Genomic DNA, 25,518 nt, shown 5'->3' on the forward strand with positions numbered 1-25,518 from the left:
CCACTCAGGTTCAGGTTCTCGGTTACTCCACAAAGGGACAGACTGGGTTGGGCCTGCGTTTTGTGCCCTTCTCAGGTCTGAACAGCTCAGGCAACCAGGTGCTCAGTGAGTGGACTCTCCCAGCTGTGCGGTGCATCTTATCAACTCCCCGGTCCCAGTCTCTTGGTTTCCTGGGTGCGCCACGAGAGCGCAGTCTCAAATGTGCCATGTGGCTCCTCTGGGGAGCTGATCTCTGACTGCAACCCTCATGGCGGATGTCAGCCGTCCAGGATCGCAGCAAGACTTTGTTAGTAACTGGGGACTTGCTCACAGTTTGGTAGAGGATCCTATCTCTGGGGCCATGATTGCCCCTTGCCTTCTGGCTCTGGCTGTCGCCTGCCTGTGTCTCTGCCTCCAGTGGGGGGAGGGGCTGGTCCGCAGCCGGCTAGCTCTCCTCTAGTATTCGCTCAATCCTGTTTTGTGAGCAGGCCAGGCTGTGCCTTAGAGCTTTTCATGGGAAAGTTCTCTCTCTCCTTTTCTTTGGCTATCCTGCAGTTTGGATTGCTATCTCATGTTAGCTCCCTCAGATTGTCTTCAGGGCCTTCAGGCTGGGTCCCTACCCTATGCATGCTGCCGGCACCTCCCTGTTCAGCCCCCGCTAGCTGCTGGCAGACGCAAGCCTCTGGGCTACCTCTCTGCTGGGAGTTGCAGCTAGGCATGTAATCTGTGGGTTCTCTCTCTTTTTTTTCCCCTCCCAGTTATATTGCCCTCCAAGATTCCAAACCTTTCCACAGACCCACTGGTAAGAGGGTTTCCTGGTATTTGGAAACTTCTCCTTCATGACTCCCTCCCCAGGACAGGTCTCTGTCCCTAACTCTTTTGTCTCTCTTTTTATCTTTTATATTTTGCCCTATCTCCTTTCGAAGAGAATAGGCTGGCTTTCTGGGTGCCTGGTGTCCTTCCCCAGCATTCAGAAGTTGTTTTATGGAATTTGCTCAGTGTTCAAATGATCGTTTGGTGAATTTGTGGGGGAGAAAGTGGTCTCCCTGTCCTATTCCTCCACCATCTTAGGACCACGCTTGGATTTTGATTTTGAAAAATAATAAAATCTGTTCCCTTAAGGCTACATTTATTGTTTAATTGCTATCGTGTAATTACCATATTTAGCCTTTATTCTTTGTGTTTGAATTTTGTGCTATTTAAACTTTGTGGTATACCTAGTTATGATTTTGAGAAGGTAATTGGTGATTGTAGCTGGCACTTCTGACTTCTCATCCCCAAAACATTCCCCTCTTGTTCTCACAAAACAAGATAAAAGAAAAAGAGAGAGAGACGGGGCCGGGGGTGGGGGGCGGGAAGAGAACTGATTTTTAAAAAATTATCAGGTGACTAAATGTTCAAGGAAACCGAGTGCTGCTCTCTGTAAGATAAAACATATCCTTAAAGTGTTTAGGGTAATCCTTTTCTCCTTTGGTAGTGATTAGTTTAGGAGTGGTCATGTGCTCCAGTTCTAGCCAGTTTAAGAGGAAGTGCTGAGGGTTCTGGCAAGGAGAGAAGCACAGTGAGAAGCCACCCTTTCTTTATGCCTTTAAGACTCCTAGTCAGTGACAACTAACTTCTAATCAATAAAGCAAAACCTAGAGGAAGTAGGGAAAATGGCTCAAAGCTCTGAGCTAACCAACTCTGCATGCTTTCTTCTGGACTTCCTGTAACATGAAATGAAAACACACCATTTCTAGTCTGACATTTCTATTACAACAGAAAACACTCTAACAGAAATAGCATAAAACAAAAGTCATACAAACACACATATAGTATTTATTTTACCCTTTTCTCATTACAAAAGCAATATATATCTATTTTGGAAATTTGGGATATAGGTATTCACAAGAAAGAAAATTTTTTTTAAATGAGAGATAACTATGTCAACACTTTTTGCATATATTCTGTTGTTCCTGTGCATGCACTTTGTATATTGTATAATTTAAACATTAAACTAATTGTTTTATACTTAATTTTTAAACTTAATAACCAAGAGAACTAAAGATTTAAATCAGTTAATCCTAAGTAGAGATTAAATTGAATCTTAGTTTTATTTGGTTTCGTATGAACACAAATTATAGCAGTCAGACAAGCTTTAGGAATTGGTTTGACATTGAAACTAGGCCAAAGATAAAACATGAAATTCAGATGTATTTTAACAGATGAAATTCAAATGTATTTTAACACAAATATTATCTCTTTGAGACTACCAAGTAAGTTCTGAGACCAGAGCACTTAAAATTTTTTTCTAGTTCATTTACACTGATTTATTCTCCTGGGAAGATAATGTTTGTGGTACCTCAACACTTTTTGGTTTGCTTATTTTTAGCTATGATACCTGTTTTTCAAACTTAATTTGACTTTGTGCAATCTTTGTTTAATTCATTGTTGTTTGTTCATGTTATGTATAACGAAATTGAATTGCAAGCAGAAATCCATTTTTTAAACCTGTTTTATGAGTGACTTCACTTTCACTTTTCACTTTCATGCATTGGAGAAGGAACTGGCAACCCACTCCAGTGTTCTTGCCTAGAGAATCCCAGGGACGGGGGGGCCTGGTGGGCTGCCATCTATGGGGTCACACAGAGTCGGACACGACTGAAGCAACTTAAGCAGCAGCAGCAGCAGCATATGCTAAATAGAAAAAAGACAGCCAAGATAGACTCTTAATTATCTGATAGATTTGATTACAGAAGATACAAGGAATCCTCATCTTTTATTATGCCTGAAAATAGAGTAAATGACTATAATATCAAATATTAAATACTCTTTGTTGAGTGATGTACTTTTAAAAGTTACATTTACCTTTTGCACTATTAATTTTGGTTTGCATCTGTATTCATAATTTACATACCACAGTATTTTATATAATATAGTTACTTCTGCAAAGTTTTTCATACATTTGGAGCCTTAAGAGAGTTTCCAAGGTTAAAATGGTGAGTGACCAAATTGAAATCCAGTTTCAATATTATTATGTATATATAAACACAGTCCATGGGGTCGCAACTATGCACAAACAGATGAGTTTATTCTGATACATTTTTATTATAATAAACTTCTTTATAAATATACAAGATCAGTTGGCAATTCTTAGTTTTTTTTGTGACATTGCTCCTTTGGCAGCCTGATTTGGCCTATAAACTCCTCTCAGGATAATGTTTTTAAGTACATAAAATAATAGAAATAGGAATCAAAGAAAAGTTGTTCCATTGAAACAGTTTTGTGCATAGAGCACAGGTTAAAAACACCTGCATAAAGATTTTGAATAGCCCTTTAGTTAATATATTTACAAAAATGCCCAAGAACATATCTAAATAAAACAGTTCCATGAACAAAGCCAAACTGACATATGTTTTATAAACACAAATCTACTAAAGCCCTTAGATTGTATCTCATATATTTTTGCTTTTAAATCCACACATCAGAATTGTTATAAGTTTAGGAGTAAGAATATGCATGATAAAGAGACAAGGGAGAAGCATGGTTGTGTTGTGACTTATCTTTATATTCCTGTGTCATCTAGCAGAACTATATATTCTTGGTATCAATATACACACCCTTAAAGTTAACTTTGAGTATTTTAGCACTTTACAAATTTTGAGTCCAGCCCAATTCAGTTGTGGAGTTGGGTCATTGATTGGCTAATTAAAGGTATGAGTTTAGTAAAAAGGAGATGTGAATGAAAAAAAGGTAGAAAGAAGGAATTCAATTAATAAAGACAGAATTGGAAAATAATATAGAATGTGGAAAAAAACCCACACACCTTACAAAACTAAAAGACAAAGTATGAGGAGAGAAAAATAAGGAAAACAAAGACCTGCCATTAGTTTAATTAGCAATTTACTTTTCACAGTTCCACAAGGCCTGGAATATGTGGAAATTACATTTCATCTTCAATGTGGTACTGCATATCACATGTGAATATAGTAATATTTTACCTATTTAAAAAAATAAATAGTGGTTGAGTTTAAGTCCTTATATAGTTTTCTTATTTAGTGGATACTAAAGAACCCTTTCATCCTATTCCCCTTTTCATGGAATGTATGGAAACAGGCCTGAATTAAAAGAGGTGTTGTGCCAACATACTTTGGAAACCACAGCATTTAATGCGAATATCAGTGGATGTTAGTTTCACATTTACAGAGAGTTTTTCTTTTCCTTTTTCTAATACTCTTCTGTCTCTTTTGACTTGTAATAGTGAGACTGAGGTTTTCAGAGTTCATTTTACATATCAAATAATATTTTGCTTATGCATTTTGCTTGATTTTTTTTAGTGATTTGTGGATTATGGATTTAGAAAGATCAGAAGACAGAAAAAATCCATCATCTTAAAAGAGAGGGTATATTTTTTATAAAACATAATCACTATAGATCTTTTCTTGATTGTATATTAAAACAATGTTGTTATTACTGCACTTAATTACCACAAACTCCATAGACCACATAGCTGACAAGAATGTTCTATCCCCCAGTCCAAATCTGAACCCCTCTGAAACTCTCTTTTATATGGAAGTACTTCACAACCTGTACCAGGTGAAGAATGGGATGAAGGAGAACTATAAGTCATGTCAAATTGAAGGAGTGGATAGTGGGTTGGTTGCTGAATACTCCAAACATCAGAATGCTTTTGAAGCCAAGGGAAAAATTAGATTCATTGCATTTTTTCTTAACCCACAGGAGGAAAAACTGATCATATGGGCAGGGGAAATACTATCTGTGCTTTATGTATTTATTATCTTAGCATAAGATTGTAATTGTTGCTAAGCCCCTTTGCAGAGAAAGGTCTGTGTTTCTCAGTGTTAATTTTTGGCATTTGTTTGCCTTAGGCCATGGCTATTTTAAATATTTATATATTATTATACAAGAATAAAGTGACTAAAAAACCCATATAATGTGTTATAGGAATTTAGAAAGCAAATGTATTAATTCAGAAATGTGATTAAGTGAAAATATTTCATTGTTTTTCCTGAAAAAAATCTTTTCCTTGTAATTGAGTTTCTGTGATTTCTAAAGGAAGAAGCGTAATGTTACCTTAAACTCTGCTTTATTTATATGTAAATATGTCACAATATGCTTTGCGTTTCTCATTCCCAAAAGGGGAAATTCATTACTTTGCCTTTCTTTGACTTTCTATGCAATCTAACAATTATAGAGAGAAATATCCATATATAAGTGGATCAAAGCATGGATTTAAAAAAGCAAAGAGAAAGAAGAAGTGATTTACTGGATCTGACACCCTGTTTACCATGTCAGGATCAAACCAATACCAAATTCCAAGGACATAGTAGGGCGTCCAGCAGACAGTAAATGAAGTGGCAAATGCAACCGTCATCTTTAGGGTCCTCAGCCGAGCTCGTGGTATATTGTTCTTGGACTGATTCAGTTGTAGTTCTTTTAAACAGAGAAAATAGAAGGTGCTTTTAATGACCAGTTTTATTACAAAGCCAAAGTAGAAAAAAAGAAACAGAATCGTAATTCAACCTGGTGAATATAATGGAGGCAAATTGCTAATATTTTTAATAATGACAATATGCTTACAAAGCACGTTTATATCTCAAATTTTCCACTCTGCTACATAATAAATAGAAATATTAAAGGTAGTAATGCTCTTAAAATTAATTTTCCATCAAACTAATAAGGATTTGAAATATGAGGTTACTCAAATTCTTCAAATAAAATTTTAAGAGAGTGGACTGGGGTTGAACTGAATTTAATTCACTGCCTTTTGGTTGTCATGCCAACATTGCCACATTTATTTTATAAATTTATAACTTTTCACCTTTCCTGACTGACCAAGCAGGAAGCCCAGTTGCCATCATAGGAGGTGATGTAAGCTTGGTGCAGGCAAAAACACACATGCACTGGATTGGTGTCAGAATCCTAGTTGGCACTAAGGAGATTTAAGGACTAATACACGATGGACGAGTTGAAGGACATTAGCTCACCTCTTCTTATAGAAACACCAAAATCAGAACTAACTGCTGAACAACTCTGTCAACAACAACAAAAAAACCCCACTATAACCTAACAAAAAAGATACCCTACATCGTGTATGGATGTGAGAGTTGGACTGTGAGGAAGGCTGAGCGCTGAAGAATTGATGCTTTTGAACTGGGATATTGGAGAAGACTCTTGAGAGTCCCTTGGACTGCAAGGAGATCCAACCAGTTCATTCTAAAGGAAATCAGTCCTGGCTGTTCATTGGAAGGACTGATGCTGAAACTCCAATACTTTGGCCACCTCATGAGAAGAGCTGACTCATTGGAAAAGACTCTGATGCTGGGAGGGGTTGGGGGCAGGAGGAGAAGGGGACAACAGAGGATGAGAGGGCTGGATGGTATCATTGATTTGATGGACATGAGTTTGAGTGAACTCTGGGAGTTGGTGATGGACAGGGAGGCCTGGCGTGCTGCGATTCATGGGGTTGCAAAGAGCTGGGCACGACTGAGCGACTGAACTGAACTGAATTGAACATCCAAAGATAAAGAAGGAGACACAATGAGATGGTAGGAAGGGTGCGATAGTGATAAAATTGAATTCCATACACACCAGGTGGGTAACCCACAAACTGTAAAATAATTAGACCACAGAAATTCTCCCACAGGAGTGAAAGTTCTGAGTCCTACATCAAGCTCCCCAGCCTGGGGATCTGGCAATAGGAGGAGCCCCAAGAGAATCTGTCCTTGAAGACCATCAGGGTTTGATCTTAGGAGTTACTGGAGGAAACAGAAACTCCATTATTAGAGAGCACACACAAGGTCTTGTGAATAGTAGGACCCAAGTTAAAACTAGGGACCTCATAAGAGACTGAGTTAGATTTACCTGCTAGTATTGGAGGGTCTCCTATGGAGGCAGGGGGTGGTTGTGGCTCACTGTGAGGACAGGGACACTGACAGTGGTAGTTCTGGGGAGTACTCATTGGTGTGGCTCTCTTGAAGGCTGCCATTTTCACACACTAGACACATGAGCTAACTGATGTGACTGGACATGTGAAGGCACATTTATATCTTTGAAAGTTCACAACTTGAAGGTTTGTATATAGAGGATATACTGTATTTAAAGTGATGAAATAACCCATAACCAAAAATGCTCTGCTCAGCAAGGCTCTCATTCAGATTTGATGGAAAAATCAAAAGCTTCACAGACAAGCAAAAGCTAGGAGAATTCAGCACCACAAGAGCAGCTTTGGAGCAAATGCTAAAAGAAGTTCTCCAGGGGGAGAAGAAAAGGTCACAACTAGAAACAAGAAAATTATGAATGGAAATGCTTACTGGTGAAGGCAAACATACAGTAAAAGTAGGAAATCATCTGTAGACAAATACGAAATCAAAACCATTAACTGTGAGGAGAGCATAAATGCAAGATATTGGAAAGGCATTTGAAATTAAAAGACCTGCAACTTAAAACAGTCTTGTTTATATGTAGGCTGCTATATCAAAACCTCATGGTAACCGCAAACCAAAAGTATACAATAGATACACACACACACACACACACACACAAAAGGAATCCAAACACAATACTAAAGTGAGTCTTAAAGGAAAGCAGTCCTAAATATTCATTGGAAGGACTGATGGTGAAACTGAAGCTCCAATATTTTGGCCACCTGATGTGAAGAACTGACTCATTAGAAAAAACCCCAATGCTGGGAAAGATTGAAGGCAGGAGGAGAAGGGTTGGATGAGATGGGATGAAGATGAGATAAGATGGTTGGATGGCATCACCAACATGATGGACATGAATTTGAGCAAGCTCCAGGAGTTGGTGATGAACAGGGAAGCCTGGTGTGCTGCAGTCCATGGGGTCCCAAAGAGCCAGACATGACTGAGTGACTGAAATGAACTGAACTGAAAGTGAGTCATCAATCACAAGAGAAGAGAACAAAATAGGAAGGGAGGGAAGAAACTTACAAAAACAAATCCAAAAAAATGAACAAAATGGCAATAACATTCATGTCTATAATTATCTTAAGTGTAAACAGATTAAACAGTCCAACCAAAAGACGGAGACTGGCTGAGTGGATACCAAAACAAGACCTATATATACGCTGTCTACAAGAGACACACTTCAAATCTAGGGATACATACAGACCACAAAAGAGTCAGATAAGACTTAGCAATCACCACCACAGACTGAACGTGAGGGGATGGAAAAAGGTATTCATTCAAAAAGTAGATAACCAACAAAGGACTATTATATAGCACAGGGAACACTATTCTGTTATTAGGCTATTCTAAAATAACCTAAATGGGAAAATAATTTAAAAATAAATACATGTATATGTATGACTGAATCATTTTGCTGTACATCAGGACTTAATACCATATTGCTAATCAACTGCAATAGAAAATTTTAAAAATTCATACATTTGTTTTTGAGAATGCAACAGATTCTTGAAGCAAAAAAGGTACAACCATGTGTGTGAAGTGAAAGATCAAATAGTCAGTTGCATGCTCCATAATATTTAGCATACTCAACACACACACCAAAATGTGCATAGTGTGTGGATACAGGAGATTTGAATGTGACACAGAACAGCATAACTTTAACAAGTCTATTGGCAACTACATTATGAGTTGTACTTTGTTATATTCTAGGCATCAGGTGTTTGATAAAGTGTTATGATGAACCAGCAGGAACAATTTGCCCATGCTTCTACTGGGTAAATGAAGTAATTGTCCTTTTAGCTTTAATTCCATGCTGTAAATGTATAATATGGGGAGATATTAAATTACCTCATCTCTAAATTAGGGATAATAAAAGTATTGCCTCATGGAGTGATTTTGAATATTGAAAGAGTTAATTTATGTTAGTTGCTCATAATAATATCGCAATACTATTACAATACAATACTATTATAGATAAAATAGTATATGGCACAGCAAGTGCCATTCTGATTCTCTGGTAGGAGTATTGCCATTAACAACTGTCCATCCACAATTAATCTGAGAAATACATACTGTGGGGATCCTGATGAAGGACACTTGTTAGGGTGAAGATGATTTTTGCATTGCAGATCAGCATGATGAGAAGAGGGATGATGAAGAGGCAGCTGAAGGTGAAAAAGTTATAAAAGGCTTGATGCCACCACTGTGGAAAACTGCAGTGTGTTACACATTGAGAGAAACCTTCAGTCTGTCCAGAGTCATCTGCTAAATGGATCATCCCAAAGATGTATAACTGTAGGAGAAAATTTAAACAATTAAAAAGGGATATTGCTTATTTTTGAACAATATTTGCAAGTTTTCTTGAATGTTTTCTCTTCTGTATTGTACTAATCTTCTAACATGTTGTTGCCCAAAGCAACTGCTAAGCTTCTTGACATTTGGCTTTTGGCTTTTCTACAAAAAGTTGTAAGTGGATCTTTACTTAAAATATGTTTGGGTAATATGAATGGATCTGTAGGATTTTGAATTTTTTCCAAAATTATTTCAGCCTTGCAGAACAATCACCAACCAAAGATTTAAACCTCCTCTATATTTCAATTTCAGATGCTATTATGATGAGTAAATTTTTGCAAGTGATTTTATTGTTAAATCTGCAGCACACATACAAAAAAACTGTCTGGCATTTAGAATATGCCCTCAAAATAAATATTTAAATTTTATTTTCGAGACATAAGAGCTCATTAAAATGGCCAGAAACATGTACAGACAGTTCATTAAAAAGGGGTGTAACAGTGACCCTTAAGTATATAAAAACATAGTTTCAACCTCACTTATGGTAAGAGCAGTGTCAATCAATTAAGGCTACACTGATAACGCCATTTCCCACTATCAAGTCTGGCAAAATTAAAAAAAAGAAAAAACAGTAATAAACTCTCATGGCAAGGCTATAGGGAAACAGAGACTCTCATACATTGCTAATAGGCACGCAAATTGATACAATCATTAAGGAGAGGAATTTGGCAATAATTAGTATATATTTGTACTTAACTTTGACTCAGGAACCTGACATTCAGGAGTTTTCCATGAAGATACACCCCTACTTCCATTATATGAAAATACATATGCACAAGATTATTCACTGATGCATTGTTTATAAGCGAAAAACATAGAAAATAATCTAAATACTAATTCATAGAACAGCAGCTGAATAAACTATGGTGGACCACACAATGGAGTCCTGTACAGTAGTAAAAAAAAGAGGGAGGGAAATTTCTATCTGAAGGTCTGTGTGTGTGTACATGTACATACATTTATTCTAGCTCTGTGTGGAGAGAGGCTAAGAACAATGTCATCTAAGTAGCAGTGAGCATACCTCGCTCTCCAGTACCCAAATCTTATTTTTAGTATCATTCTCTAACAAAAGGAATCAGAGCTCATTGGCGAAGTGCGTAATCCCAAGGCTGGGGCAATCAAAGCACAATAAGTCATTGGAACACCTGCTGTGCCAAAAAGTCTGGAAATGCCCAGGGAATGATGGAGCATATGAAAACATTTCAGGCACCAGCTTGAAAGAGGTCCCATTGGCCAAATCTGGGATAGTTTATGCATGAAAACAAACCAACCCTGAAAGAAAAGACTGAGTTCAAATACAGAAAGAAACCATGACTCCATGCTGATGTAAATGACAAAACCAGAATAACAAATACATGGGAAAAGGAAAAAGCTCTTTACAGAAAGTCAGCTAGTAAATGTAAAAGATACAATGGAAGTAGTGATTACCATTTTGTAATTACTATAATAATAATTGATTCAGGCAAGAATCACCAATGAATTGTAAAAATATGGGTGTAGGCTTGAGGAGACTAGTTTATTTATGTCATCTCAAAGTATCTACCTGTAGGATACATTGCATTATAAACAGTAAAATAATAACTTTACAGTAGAGAAATAACCAAATAATTAAGCTAACATTGCCAATAATGGGACAGATTGACAGCATCTGCTTCCTTCTAGAAAGCATTGAGAAGAACTCAGAGTCACCTCTTTCATGTTTTTGTTAAAAATCAAATCAGTCAATCCTAAAGGATATCAATCCTGAGTATTCATTGGAAGGACTGATGCTGAAGCTGAAGCTCCAATACTTGGCCACCTGATGGGAAGAACTGACTCATTAGAAAAGACCCTGATGCTGGGAAAGATAGAAAGTGGAAGGAGAAGGGAATGACAGAGGATGAGATGGTTGAATGGCATAACTGACTCAACGGACATGATTTTGAGCAATCTCTGGGAGATAGTGAAGGACAGGGAAGCCTGGTGTGCTGCATTCCATGGGGTCACAAAGAGTCGGACACAACTGAGTGGAACAACAGCAATGCAGACAAAGAATATTGCCTACAATATCAGTAAACAAAGGATGTTGTGGCCATCAAGTTATTAGCCACTGCACTTACCCTCAGGAGTGCTCCCTAAGGAGTGGATTCAGGACGGAGAAAAGTAGAAACATGGCCCTAGATCGTTAAGGTGATGTATCAAAGGAATGATCTCAATAAGCCCAAGCTCTTGCATCTTTCTGTACTTAGAAAAGCGCTACATTCATTAACCTGAGATGTATGGTTTTTCTTTAATTAGCAATAATCTTCTGATGTTCTGACTACCAGGTTTTTGTTGCAAAGAAGCCTCCTATTAAAAAATCCTGGCTCCTCCATTGCCTCTTATGAATTGGGAGCAATCTGAGAGACTGTCTTCTAGGCTTAAGTTCTCAAAAGTCTACTGAATAAAACATATTTCTCAACTTTTAGGTCGTAGATTTTTTTTTTTCAGTTGACAAGTGCACAACCTGTATCTCTCCCCAAGAAAATATCAGACAAACTCAAATTGAGGGGCATTCTACAAAATAACTTGTCTGCACTCTTCAAAAATGTCAGTGTCATGAAATACAAAGAAAGACCAAGGAACTGTTCTAGTTTAAAGGAGGCTAAAGAGACAACGGGTCTTCCCAGGTGGCTCAGTGGTAAAGGATCTGCCCGTCAACGCAGAAGACACAGGTTTGATCCCTGGGTTGGGAAGATCCCCTGGAGTAGGAAATGGCTACCCACTCCAGTATTCTTGCCTGGAAAAATCTGTGGATAAAAGAGCCTGACAGGCTACAGTCCATGGGGTCAGAAAGAGTTGGACACGACTTAACACGCAAGCAAAGAGACAAGGCGACAACCTCGCGCATAATCTTGAATTTTCTTTCATTAAAGCGGTTATTATTGAGACAGCTGAGATATGAATAGGGCATATAGATTAAACGGTAGTACTGTTCAGTTCAGTCACTCAGTTGTGTCCAACTCTTTGCAACCCCGTGGACTGCAGCGCGCCAGGCTTCCCTGTCCATCAGCAACTCCTGGAGCTTGATCAAATTCATGTCCATTGAGTTGGTGATGCCATCCAACCATCTCATCCTCTGTTGTCCCCTTGTCCTCCTGCCTTCAGTTTTTTCCAGCATCAGGGTCTTTTCCAAGGAATTGGTTCTTTGCATCAGGTGGCCAAAGTATTGGAGCTTCAGCTTCAGCATCATTCCTTCCAATGAATATTCAGGACTGATTTCCTTTAGGATTGACTGGTTTGATCTCCTTGCAGTTCAAGGGACCCTCAAGAGTCTTCTTCAACACCACAATTCAAAAGCATCAATTCTTTGGCACTCAGTAGTACTGTATTAATGTTAATTTCCAGATTTTGATACTTTATACTGCACTTAATGTGCTAGAAAAAATACACACTGAGGTATTGAGAGAGACATCATGTCTGAACTTTTAAACAATCCATAAAAACATACATACAAGAGAGAGAATAAACAAATAAGCAAATGTAGCAAAGTGTTAATATTTGGGGAATCTGCGGGATAAGTATCCTAGAAATCTTTGTATGATTCTTGCAACCTTTCCTTAAGTGTGAAATTATATTAAAAAAAGAACTGAGTCAACAATTAAGGAAACAATGCAAGTGGTTTTCACAAACAAGTTCTAGTTGACATGTATTCATTCTTTCCCAATCTGTCAAGCACATTTCTTACCTCATAATTTCCAAAATTTTCTACTGAAAAACTTCATTTTACCACAAAATATTAAAATGAAGCGATAAGAGTGCCCAAGAGCTTTAAAACTGGTAATAAGTTAATTCAAACAAAAATGTTGCAGGTTTTTTTTAAGTTTTAAGCAAGTGAGGGACAGTATTCATTTAGTTGTTCACTGAATTAGTAAACTTAAATTCCATTTAGTTAATTTAATAAGCTCAGAATTTCTTTCCTTTTAGGGGTGGCAGAGTGGAAATAGTATACCTTAAAAAATACTGTTTTTCCTCTTTGCTTGTAGAGTAGAAAAACTTTAATAAATATAAAATATAATAAACAAAATAAATACAGATATAATAAGATCTAAGTACGTATAATATAAAATACAAGCCTATTTCTTTTATTTGTAATTAAAATGCTGATTTTCAGTTTGTGATCTTTTCAGCTTCAAGGACAAACAATAATTTTGAAGTTAATCCACTAGAGGGCGCCCAATGATAATATTATCGATCTTAAAGTCAAGAACAGCAAGTTCAGCTAATTCTGTTTTATGATCCAGATCAATTTTTTCCATGTTACAAAGTGACCCTTTCAGTTTTCCATACTTCTTTGCAAACTGTCCTTATTTAAAGTTGAGTTTTAAATTTGATCCACCAGGTGTTGTGAATTGAAATCTTGGGAAGGGTTTTTTCACATGACCCTGAGAGTCTTCTAATTCTTAAAAACCCTTTTTTCTTTCCATCTCCCTAGTCAGCCTTGGAACCAGATAATCTGAATTTGATTTTCTGCTCTGCATTGGGTCACATTTTCACTTTAATAGTTCATATTCTTAAGTTATAATGATGAATCTTTCAATGAAAAGGACTTTATAGTACTATGATTTGAATTTGGTTTTCATCTTTATGTAATGAATGCTTGTTTTTAAAGCAACTCCTTGGTCATAAAACTATACTAGGTACACTCTCATGAAAGATGAACTAAATATATCATGCTATCAAGGAATTAAATATTTCTTAGGGGAGATACAGCATGTATGTGACAACTATAATACTCAATAGACTGTGACAAGTTCCAAAGGAGAGTTACAGTGTTATGAAAATTCAGAATTTTACTCATCCACAAACTAATTTGTTTTAGGCTTCATTCAGTTTATTTTCAACTCCAAGACCGTGTTCATTTGAATGATTAATATAGGGATATACTTTACTTTCAATGATTCTTTTATACTTGGATGATATTTTAAAAATTTGTTTGTTTCTCCTCTCTCATGCCTGGCCCCAGTTCTCATCAGTGTTTACTTTATTTTGCCCTAAACAACAGCAGTTTGTTCTCCATCTTTACAGTCACTTGCAGATGCTATTCCTCTTAGCATATAATTTTTAACCTTCGCTTTACCCCATACTAGTGACACCATGACTTAATCTTTCCAAAGGTGATTACCTTTAGATGCTATGCTTTAGGTTCCTCTTGGGATTCCCTGGTGGCTAAGACAGTAAAGAATCTGTCTGCAAAGTAGGAAACCTGGGTTTGATCCCTGGCTTGGGAAGATGCCCTAGAGAAGAGAATGGCTTCCCACTCCAGTATTCTTGCCTGGAGAATTCCATGGACAGAGGAACCTGGTGGGCTAGGGAGATATAAATAACTCTAGAGACTGTCATGACAATTAATAAGCAAATACTTGCAAAGCACCTAGAGTAATGCCTGGCCCACAGTTAGCACTATATAAATCCTAGCCATTCTTAAAATTTTGTTTGAGGCACACAATTTATAAATATATATTGCATATGTTTACATATTTATAAATTTATACCATATTTTTCCTGATACCACTTAACTATTTATTCTCACCTTAAGATTTTCCTGCCTTTTCCTTCTCTAGCCTCTTACAGGAAAAAAGAGACAGTATTGCACACTGTGATATAATGATACTCATGCATGCTCAGTCGCTCAGTCGTGCCCAACTCTTTGTGACCACGTGGACTATAGCCCACCAGGCTCTTCTGTTCATGTAATTTTCCAAGCGGATTGGAAATCCTGGTGGTTAGGATTCTGGGCTTTCACTGCTGAAGCCCGAGTTCAGTCCTGCTAGAGGAACTGAGATCCTGCTAGTTACGCAGCATGACCAGAGACAAACAAAGAACCACAAAGCAACATAGAAGCGTTTAACACAATTCCTGGCACATGTTTATGTACTGAATAACTATTATCTATCAAAATCATCATCACCATTATTGTTATTTCTGCTACTAGTATGCTATTACTATGTCTCAGTAACATTTTTGACATATTGTACACAGTAATGAGTATTTATTGAATTTAAGCTGCTTGTGGGGCTTCCCAGGTGACGCTAGTGGTAAAGAACCCTCCTGCCAATGCAGGAGACATAAGAGATGCCGCTTCGATCCCTGGATCGGGAAGATCCCCTGGAGGAGGGCATGGCAACCCAAGCCAGTATTCTGGCCTGGGAATTCCATGGACAGAGGAGCCTGGCAGGCTACAGTCCATAGGATTGCAAAGAGTCAGACACGACTGAAGTGGCAGCATGGACAGAAGATGCACAAGCTGCTTGTCAAGTTCAGAAGAGCCTGCTAGAATTGTAAATTTCTGTTTGTAACAGGCAACCCTCCACATTTATTTAAACCACACATCTTCACACCAAAGAATAAAGGAATACTCATATACAACAGACCCTCCAAATCTTTGGGTTCCACATCTGCAGATTCAACTGCAGATGGAAAAATATTCAGAAAAAAAATTTTTAGGAAGTTCCAAAGAGCAAGACTTGAACTTGGAAAGCTCCAGCAACTGTCTATATATTACATTGTATTTACAATTATTTACACAGCATTTACATTGTATTATGTATTATAAGTAATCTATAGATGATTTAAATTATATAAGAGGGTGTACATAGGTTACAGGCAAATACTATTGCCGGGAGCCAGTGTGAGGAATCCCGCCCGTGACAAGGTCATGAGGCAGGAAGCTGACATACGCAAGGCGTGCTCAGACTTCAGGGACCCCTCTGGAAATTCCTAAGCATGTACCCCAACAAAAATCTGCCGGCTTTTGTGCTCTGCTTTTCCACTCTTCTGACATTTTCTGGAAAAAGTCAATTCAGGGCTTTAGTCTTCTGCATTTGAAAGAGTGTTTCAATCCAAAAACCCTCTGATGGCTTTCTAGCCTGCCTGCAGGACTCCTACAGCTGCGCATGTGATTGTTTGAGGCCTCCTGACCGCAGGAGGCACAGGAAGCTTAAAACATCCTAGGAATGTAGGGGCTTCCGAAGAGTCAAAATCTTTAGAATAGGACTGATTAAAAGTTTCATTTGTTGAGTCAATGCTTGCTGCCAAATTTTCATATCCTTTATTTTTAGATATAGTTGGTATATAGAAAAACAAGTAGTAGACCTGGTATTAGCAACATTAGATCTTTGAGTTAAGTACCTTCTTTGTTATATCCCACTGCACCTTTGTTCTATAGAGTTGTAACTTTAAATGCTTTAAGGAGATGCAGATTAAAGAAAAACATTTCAGGGGAAACAAAATTAACATTCATTAAGGAAGAGAGCCAAAAAGTGTTAACAAGCTTCTTGGCCAGAAGATAATGTAAATCACCTGAGACCTTTTGTATACAAAATGATGTATAGAAAGAGTCTGGGCTGCGAACGCTACATAATTTTGTGTTACCCATTGATCTCCATGTTTTATCAAAAGTATAAAAGGCCTTCTGAACAATAAAGGATGGGGGCCAGGGGCCGGGGGCCAGTTTCTCGGACCAGTTTCTCGAACTAGTCTCTCGGCCTGGTTTCTTGGGACTCTGGCTCCCCCCATGTCTCTCTCTCTCCTCTTCTCTCCCCTTCCCTCTCTCTGCTCTTTACTTTAACTTCAGGCTGAATCTCCATCTGGGGCGCGGAGGCTCGCCAGGTCTACTTACTTGCCCCGGCTGTTAAGACCCGCGCGAAAGGGAGCTTAAGGCGAGGCACCCTTAGATATTCAAGTGGGCGCCGGTGGCCCAACGTAGATGGTGCAAATTCCTTGTCTGGAATTTTATTGGCCTTCCGCGTAAACCAAGCTATTCAGCCCTCTTCCTCCACTTAACCTTCTTACTACACTATAGTTTCTTAATCTAATCTTACATTAATAAACAAACAAGTCTTTCCACGCCAACGCCGTCCACCCTTCGAGTTCCCTGGATCCACCGGGGCTGGACCCCGGCATACTATGCTGTATTTTATAGAAGAGACTTGAGCATCTGGGAAATTTCTTGTCTGAGGCCACCATGGTGGGGAAGGAGGATGTCTAGGAACAAATCCCCTGGGGATATTGAGGGTGACTGCATTTTCTCTACAGACCTGGGTTACCTACAGAATTAAAAAGCTGTCAACATATAATTCTCCCTAGTAGCATAGAGAAACTAGTGATGTGAACTCTATCTGCAAATAATCTGCTGCTCTGGAATTCTTGTGGTCTTAGATGACAGTCATCAGAAACCTTGCATTTTTTAATTGGATATGGACACACCAAATTCAGGAAATGTTTTCTCCTTAACATGCACCTGCTAGCCTAACCACAGTCAGTCTTAAGTCAGATATCCTTTCAAGTCCTGTTGGCTGTTTTGCCTTGCCTTCCTCTCCCTTCCTCCTTTTCTTCCTTTCTTATCCTACTTTAGAAACAATACCTCCAAGACTTGAATCATTATGCTCTGGCATATAAAGCTTTTCGAGTGAATAAGACAGCTTAGTGACTAGGGAGGGCATTGGCCCAATTTACTTATCAGTCAGAATAAATGTCATAATTTTTTGAAGCAATCTTTACATAAGCAATTTTGTTGGCTGTTTCTTAAATAATTATTTTATTTTCATACTCATATTTCCCTAATACTTTTTTCTCCTGACTTCAAAAATCCTATTATGAAGGAAGTAATTAAGGTAGGAAAAGGGGAAGGAATGAATAGTAATGCATTTTTAAGACTTTATACTTAAAGTCTTATATATGATTGTGTATATCTTACTCTTTATAGCACTTTTTACAATGACCCTTTTAAACTTGGTTAAGTAATTTACTTAGATAGCTGGCAAAAGACAGCACTGAGATTTGAAACCAGCTTTGTTTAAATCCCACTGCCTTTCAGACTTGCAGGGATATCTGAGGTCTTCAGAGACTAGGACTGGAGCCAGTGAATGGTCAAACAGGACTGGGATTCCCTTATCCCTATTTGACCAGAGCAACTCCATTTATATCTGTTTCATTTATTGAAGCTCCACACAGAATTTCATTTTAAATAAAATTCAGTTACAAGCAAAAGTATAAAATTTTGGTCACAGTACACTGAAAGTTCTGGAAATATATCCCCAAACCATGACAGAACTCTGAGGTGATCAGCAAGGTGGAAAAGCAAGGTGGTCAGTTTGAAAGTTGGTCATTCTGAACTCTAGCAAAATGTCATAAATTCTCAGGTTCCTGGGAACATGACAACTAGCTTGTTAGTTTTTTTTTTTCTTTTTCCAACCTAGCATGAATTAATCAAGTGATAGAATATCCATATATATATACCAAAGGATAAATACAATCCTAAAGGAAATCAATCCTGAATATTCATTAGAAGGACTAATGCTGAAGCTGAAGCTCCAATATTTTGGCCACCTGATGTGAAGAGCTGACTCATTAGAAAAGACCTTGATGCTGGGAAAGATTGAGGGCAGGAGGAGAAGGGGACGGCAGAGGATGAGATGGTTGGATGACATCACTCACTGACTCAATGGACATGAGTTTGAGCAAACTCTGGGAGATGATGAAGGACAGGGAAGTCTGGTGTGCTGCAGTTCATGAGGTCGCAAAGAGTGGAACATGACTGAGCAATTGAACAATAACAAACAAAGGATGAAAACTAAAAGTCATCCTTTCAAACTCCTTTTAAATTAGCTACAACAGGATGTGCTTTTGTCAATGGGCTTTGTGGAGTGTGGTGAAGCATGAGCTGTACTCACTGTCACACAGCCTGGAAATCAAAGGCCTTTCCTATCTCTTGTCTTCCCCATCACGCACACATAACATTAGTCACAGGGTTGAAGCCTCTTTTATTCAGAGAGAAAGAGCAGAGAGCTATAATAAAAAGATAAACTGGACTTACAAAAAGACAGGAGTTCAACAGGCACTGGGCAAACAATCCTTTTAAGTGAATACTTTTCAAACTGTGGGTTGTACCTATCAGTTGGTTGTAATCAGTAATAAAAAATGAAATGGAACAGAATAGAGTATTTATTTTATGAAAACTTTTCTCAATTATAGGTCTATGAGAGATAGATTAAGTCTTTATGTAGTATGTATTTCTTTCTTTCCATTACTGTCAAGAAAGTTTGAAGGACATTGATTTCAAAGGTTCTCTTTGAATGGTCTTTTTTTATGTGAAATGGGGATAATAGCATAGCTTTTACATACCTCACAGAGTCCATATAAATATCACATAAGATTATGAATGTGTGGTTTTTCAGGAAACATCAGCAAAGTGCTTTATCAATTTAAAGTGCTGCTGAAAGCAAGACTGAGTCATTTGTTTTACAAAATGAAATACCGTCAATACTACCATATTCTGTGACCCATATGTAAATTTTCTTATGTACGTCATTTTAATAATGTACAACATGATGGCCACAGTTAACACTGATGTATGATGTTTAGAAAAGTTGTTAGAGTAAATCCTAAGAGAGCTCATCACAAGGAAAGAAAACTCTTTTCTTTTCTTTTCATTGTGTCAATATGAGATGATGTAAGAAGTTAGCTGAAACTATTGTGTTAATCATTTCACATTATATGTAAATCAAGCTATCATACTGTACACATTAAACCTACATGGTGATGTACACAGACTGTTTCTCAGAAAAATGAAAATGAAGAAAAACAAAAAAATCATTTAATCCTTGAGTAAGACTCATGAAAGTTATATGTCTTCCACATTGTTCTCAGAATTTCCCCCAGCTATCTTCTGTTATATACATCCATTCCACCTCCATTTATTGGTTGATCTATCCAAACTTTGTTTTCATTTTAGTAAAAGGTGAAAGGTTTATTTGATCTGAAGAGGAACCAGGGTATCCAAACATTTAAAATTTATATTTTTGTTGGGTGTCTCATTAGGTATTGTGAATATGAATTAAGTTGAACACAACAGTTTTCATTGTTGTAGCAGCACATATCATAATGGCAAAGACAAACAAGTACACAATTACAATGTTTTCTGACAAACAGTGTGCATGAGGTCAAAGGAAAGGCAGCAACCATGAAATCTAATTTCCTGCTACTGGTCAATCTGTCCCTTCAGCCAAACAAATCTCCTTTGAAAATTAACCACTTTACAACTTTTGCTGAAAAATACATTTGATCCTTGGCTTATTTTTTCCATTCAAATACATTCATCTTTAAAAACTCACTTTAGGGCTTCCCTTGTGGTTCAGCTGGTGAAGAATCCGCCTACAGTGTGGGAGACCTGGGTTCGATCCCTGGGTTGGGAAGATCCCCTGGAGGAGGGCATGGCAACCCACTCCAGTATTCTTGCCTAGAGAATCCCCATGGACAGAGGAGCCTGGCAGGCTACAGTCCACGGGGTCACAATGAGTCAGACACGACTGAGCAGCTAAGCACAAGACCTATTATATAAGTGTTAATAAAATTGTTAGAGACCTTTTTTTTTTAAAAAAACTCAGTTTATCCTACTTTTACCCTTCCTTCACCATTTTAATAATTCGTCTCTCTCTCTCTTCTTACACTGGTAATAGGCTTGAAAACTTTTTTGTACATAGTTGTATTCATTTTGCATAAGTTTTATTTCTATAACTGAATGACATATTTTTGTCTCTTTGTTTCATCAGTACCTGGTTCAGTGTTAGGAACCAAACTTGTGTTTATCTTCTCTAAGAAAATTGAACAATACACAAATACACCTCACTCATAGTTCAAAGAAATAAAATGAAAAATTTCAGAGCATAAACCTTTGCTAAGTAACCTCATTTAAGTGACATGTTTGCTAAATTAATTCTTATATATGCAGTCACTGTGAAAATAATTTTAATATACTTTTCTCCAGGGAAATCAAAGCATTTTGGTTTTTTCTGCCATAAAACACACACTGATATATAAAAAATGTTAAGTGAGGAATTGGTGGGAGAATATAGTTATCTAACTTTCTAGTGTCGTGAACCATTTAGTGCATCCTGTGTGGCAGCTTTTGTTTGTTTGCTTGTTTTTTGTTTGTTTTTTATGCCAGCTGGCTAGTTTAGAATCTCTAGATAAATGTCTATTTGTAGTGACAAGTTTTTGGAAGATCATGGTAAACTCCGGAGAAGGCAATGGCTCCCCACTCCAGTACTTTTGCCTGGAAAATCCTATGGACGGAGGAGCCTGACTTCCTGACACATCCCTGTACCCTGGATTCTTCACAGGGTACATTCACACACATAGAGACAATTTGGTCATCTTTGCCATTTTCAAGAATTCATTGTCTTCTTCAGAGATCTGACAGTTGAAGAGGCAGATTCTGAAGATCCATCAACCGGAGTGCCTTTGATAAAGACAGTCTGGAGGGCTATCTGCTTTCTGAAGGAGAGGGCCTTGCCTGCACCAATAGTCACAGAGTTTTGCTAACAGCCTGTTACAGTCTCATCTAACTCCAGATAAAGCTCAAGTCAACCTCAGGGAAATGTTCAAATATCCAAACGTCTACGATACCCCACATTTCCTTTTATTCCATCCCACCCAGCTGCAGACTACAGAACATACTAATTAAGGATAGTTCTTTCTATGCTGCAATGACAGAAACTCACGAAGTTCCAAATAAAACAAGGTATGCATACTTTCTACCTATGCAAATTTTATTGTTCCTAAAGATTCTCCCAATTTATCATGTCAACCAGAGTAAAAGAAAATGTAGATGGAAGAATCAAATGAGTGTGAGTTCAAATTTGAGAATAGCTTCATTTTGAGGGAGCATTTTCTGTGTACCAGAGAGTATGATAGAAAACTTAACAAATTATTTGTTTAATCATTACAAAGGTGCATCAAGTAGACATTGCCTCCATTTTATAAATGCAAGACCTGAAACCCAGAGCGGTTAAGACATTTGCCAAAGGTAACAGCAGAGTCAGGATTAAATTCCACCCTCTGACTTCCAGAGCCCAAGCTCTCAGAGATAATACAATACTACCTTTGACAAGACCTTCATTCAGATTTAGATAGGAAATCTGTAATCTCCATAAAAAGTTTGCAATATTGGTTTACCTGTGGTCCAGCAAAGATGCTACTGAGGAGCCAGGCCAAGCCAATCATGAACTGTCCGAGCTTGCTGTTGCTTTTCACTGCTAGAGGCCTGGTGATGGCCAGGGAGCGGTCGAGGCTGATCACCACCATCATGAAGGCGGGGGCGTACATGGAGAAAAGCTTCAGATAGCTGAGGACTTTGCAAAGGAGCTCTCCAGCATACCATTGAACAGTTATATTCCACATTCCATCCAGTGGCATAACAATCAGAGTCTCCAGCAGGTTGGCTAAAGTCAAGTGTTTTAAAAGCACCTTCATTTTTGAGAGTTTTTTCATCTTCTCTTTCCTCTGAGTCCAATTCTGAAGTTTCAACAAGAAAGAAGTGTTGAAAATTGTGGAGAGTAGAAAAAGGAAGAAAGTAACTGTCACTCGGATCTTTCCAGATAGGGTCAGGGTGGGGAGGCTGCCCGGTGTTAGTAGGATGCTGCTGTTGATCGCTGAACAGTGGTTTTCATTCTGTTCAGGAGAGTCACCGTTTGCCATCCTTTATGGCTGATACAGCTTCAAGACTAGTGTTTCTGGCACTTCTGATGTTTATTGTAATTGCACTTGGAGTCCTGTTTTATTTCAGCCTTCTTTGGCAGGTAACGTCACAGGTTTATATTTATGTCAAATTTTGTCCCTGAGATACTTTGTATTTAAAGTGAAAGATCAAGGTGAACTTGTTTTGTGGGCTTGTAATCCAACAGGGTGCTAAAGCAAAGCAGACAAACACTTTCTGAGGGCCAAATGTAACTGTAGTATCTCAGCAGATGGCCTGGTTTTCACAACATTTTTCCTAAGTGAATAAGGGCGTTTGAAACTTAATTTTGTATTTAAAATTCTCTTAGGATATTATTCAAGTAACTTTAATGAAGACGTTTCCTAAAAAAAGAGTGTTAAGTGTTCTGTTCAATACATGCAAAATGAAAAAGAAGAAAATACTAAAAAAGAACTTGATCCAGTTAAGATTTGTAATTTAAAGAATCACAAATTTGTAATTTCTCAAAAAATTTGTTTTCTTTTCAATCACACAATGCTGAGCATCCAAACACTAGATAAATAAATATATTTATTCAGAACTGTTTTCTATGAAACATCAAACTAATACCTTAACAGTTAGAATTAATTTGATCTAATACTGAGATGCATTCAAATTTATGCAATCACTCTTAATGTTTAGATAAAATCATTAACTTCATGAACAATTTTTCTGTTATTGCTTTGATTTTATAATTGTCTAATTATTGTACTTGCTGTTTTTGCACGTTATTTCATAGGGTAGCTTGGTATTAGAATACTGTATAAATGCTTTAACCACATCTATGCATGTTTATATATAGTATACATCTGTTTATATTGTAGTTGGATCATTTCACATTAGGGCCACTTAGAAACTTTCTCTGTGTTGTTGCTGTATCTTACATATTGAGTGTTTGATGATGTTTCCTACTACTGGTATGACTTAGATTGGAATTTATTAAATCACCAGATTGATTTGTCTTATCAGCTAGTTTGCTTCTGTAGCAGCCAAAGAAAGAATAATGTTAAAAGTAAGGGTGGTTATTTTAATTTAGATGGCCCATTCTTGTAGTTTCATTTGTTTGTTTGTTGTCTTACATTCATTTATTAAATAAATAATTACTAAATACCTGCTATATATACTCTCTTGGCAGGTGAATGAAACATGAATATAGCATCATCTGCGGTTCCTTGGTGTCTTAGTGGTAAAGAATCCACCTGCCATTGCAGGAGACATTGGTTCAATCCCTGGATTGGGAAGATCCCCTGGAGAAGGAACTGATAACCCACTCCGGTATTCTAGCCTGGGAAATCCTATGGACAGAGGATCCTTGTGGGCTATAGTCCATGGGGTCACAAGACAGTCAGACATGACTTAGAGACTAACCAACAACAACAACATAGCATCACCGAGGCCCTGAAGGAGTCTATTTGGCACTATATAAGGATAGATAAGAGTACTGGACTTACCTTACGTACCTCTTCAGTGTCTTCTGTGCTAGCTCCTGGGTTTTGAGCAGCTTAGACCAGTTGCTTACCTGGGTTCCCTTTTGGTTGTCACCACATGCTCAGAAATACTGGCTTCCTCCCTACTTCTAGACCTGGATGAAATATTATACCATACGACATGGAATCTACTTCCTAAGTGCCTTTCTGAAGGGTCTGGAAATATTTTCTAATGGATTGTTTTGGTTCTGAAATAGACAGCTTTAGAAAAATTAGTGGCGGAAATAGATGAGTTAGAAATCAAGAGGAGTGTGTTTTTTTTAGAAAAATGTAACACATGCATTTTTAAACAAAAATATATCATAAATATACAGTTCACTTTACTTATTTGCTCTAAGAAGTCAATATGACAATAATTTGTGGTAGTTGTATTCTATAAAGTTGCCATGGACTCTGAATTAGTGAATACTGAACCATTGATTCTAGTGAAAACACACTGTTAGGTTTCTGCAAGCCAAAAATATCACTTGCATCACACAGGTTCATTTGTCAACATCCTTATAAAAACAAGCCAAAAGTCATCAGTGTTGAACACCTGCTCTTCCCACAAGCCTATACGAATAATTGACCCTTGGCCTAGAACTTCTGATATGTGGGATGCTAGTTAGAATGAAAGACTCAATCTATCATTTAGCTTCGACTTGAGTTGGTGAAATGGACGAGACATGGGTTTGTCCAGCACTATAGCCATCAACCCGGAGAAGACAATGGCACCCCACTCCAGTACTTTTGCCATCAACCAGAGGTGGCAACTGACCATCTGAAGTTTGGCTTAGCTGAACTGAGATGTGCTTTGAGTGTAAAATGCACAATGGATTCTGAAGATGGGATAAGAAAAAGAGAGTTTAAACTATTTCGTTAAGATCTTTTAGACAATGTTTGTGTTGTCAGTGTAAATACCTTTTGAAGTTATAACATTTTGCCGATTAAATTAATTTTGACTTGTTTAAAAAAAAATCAGCCCTCATCTCGTGAATCCACAACTTTCACCATCGTGCAGCTTTTCTATGGTTTCGTCATATACTATGGGTTTCAGCTTAGCACTCTCTGAAGCAGCCTTATGTACAGATCAGCAAATTTCCTCTTACCTTTTCTGGATGCACAAGGTTTTTGATTCATTAACATTGAACTCATGGACACAACACTATAGCTTATGCCTGACAAGGCCCATCTAACATGTACATTTTCTCCATAAGGCATGTTATAGCCTTCTTGTGCTCAGGAACACTGGACAGGA

The 25,518-nt window shown here is 37.7% G+C and overlaps 1 protein-coding gene across 2 annotated transcripts; it reads right to left on the reverse strand.

Annotated features, from left to right (window-relative positions):
• Window positions 5,136-22,764, reverse strand: GNRHR (gonadotropin releasing hormone receptor). Of its 2 annotated transcripts, none has more exon segments than NM_001285612.1 (3): window positions 5,136-5,412; window positions 8,982-9,201; window positions 22,236-22,764. In NM_001285612.1, coding segments are annotated over 3 exon segments (987 nt in total). In that variant the 5' UTR covers window positions 22,758-22,764; the 3' UTR covers window positions 5,136-5,167.

This window comes from Capra hircus, chromosome 6, assembly GCF_001704415.2.
Source record: "Capra hircus breed San Clemente chromosome 6, ASM170441v1, whole genome shotgun sequence".
Classification (NCBI taxonomy): domain Eukaryota; kingdom Metazoa; phylum Chordata; class Mammalia; order Artiodactyla; family Bovidae; genus Capra; species Capra hircus.

Coding starts and splice junctions, on each gene's coding strand:
- GNRHR (XM_005681659.2), bottom strand. CDS start 22,757: ATGGCAAACGGTGACTCTCCTGAACAGAATGAAAACCACTGTTCAGCG. Junction 9,074..22,235: donor GCATCTTTGCTGGACCACAG/GTAAACCAATAT, acceptor TTTCACCTTCAG/CTGCCTCTTCATCATCCCTC. Junction 5,413..8,981: donor CCTTCATCAGGATCCCCACA/GTATGTATTTCT, acceptor TCTGTTTAAAAG/AACTACAACTGAATCAGTCC.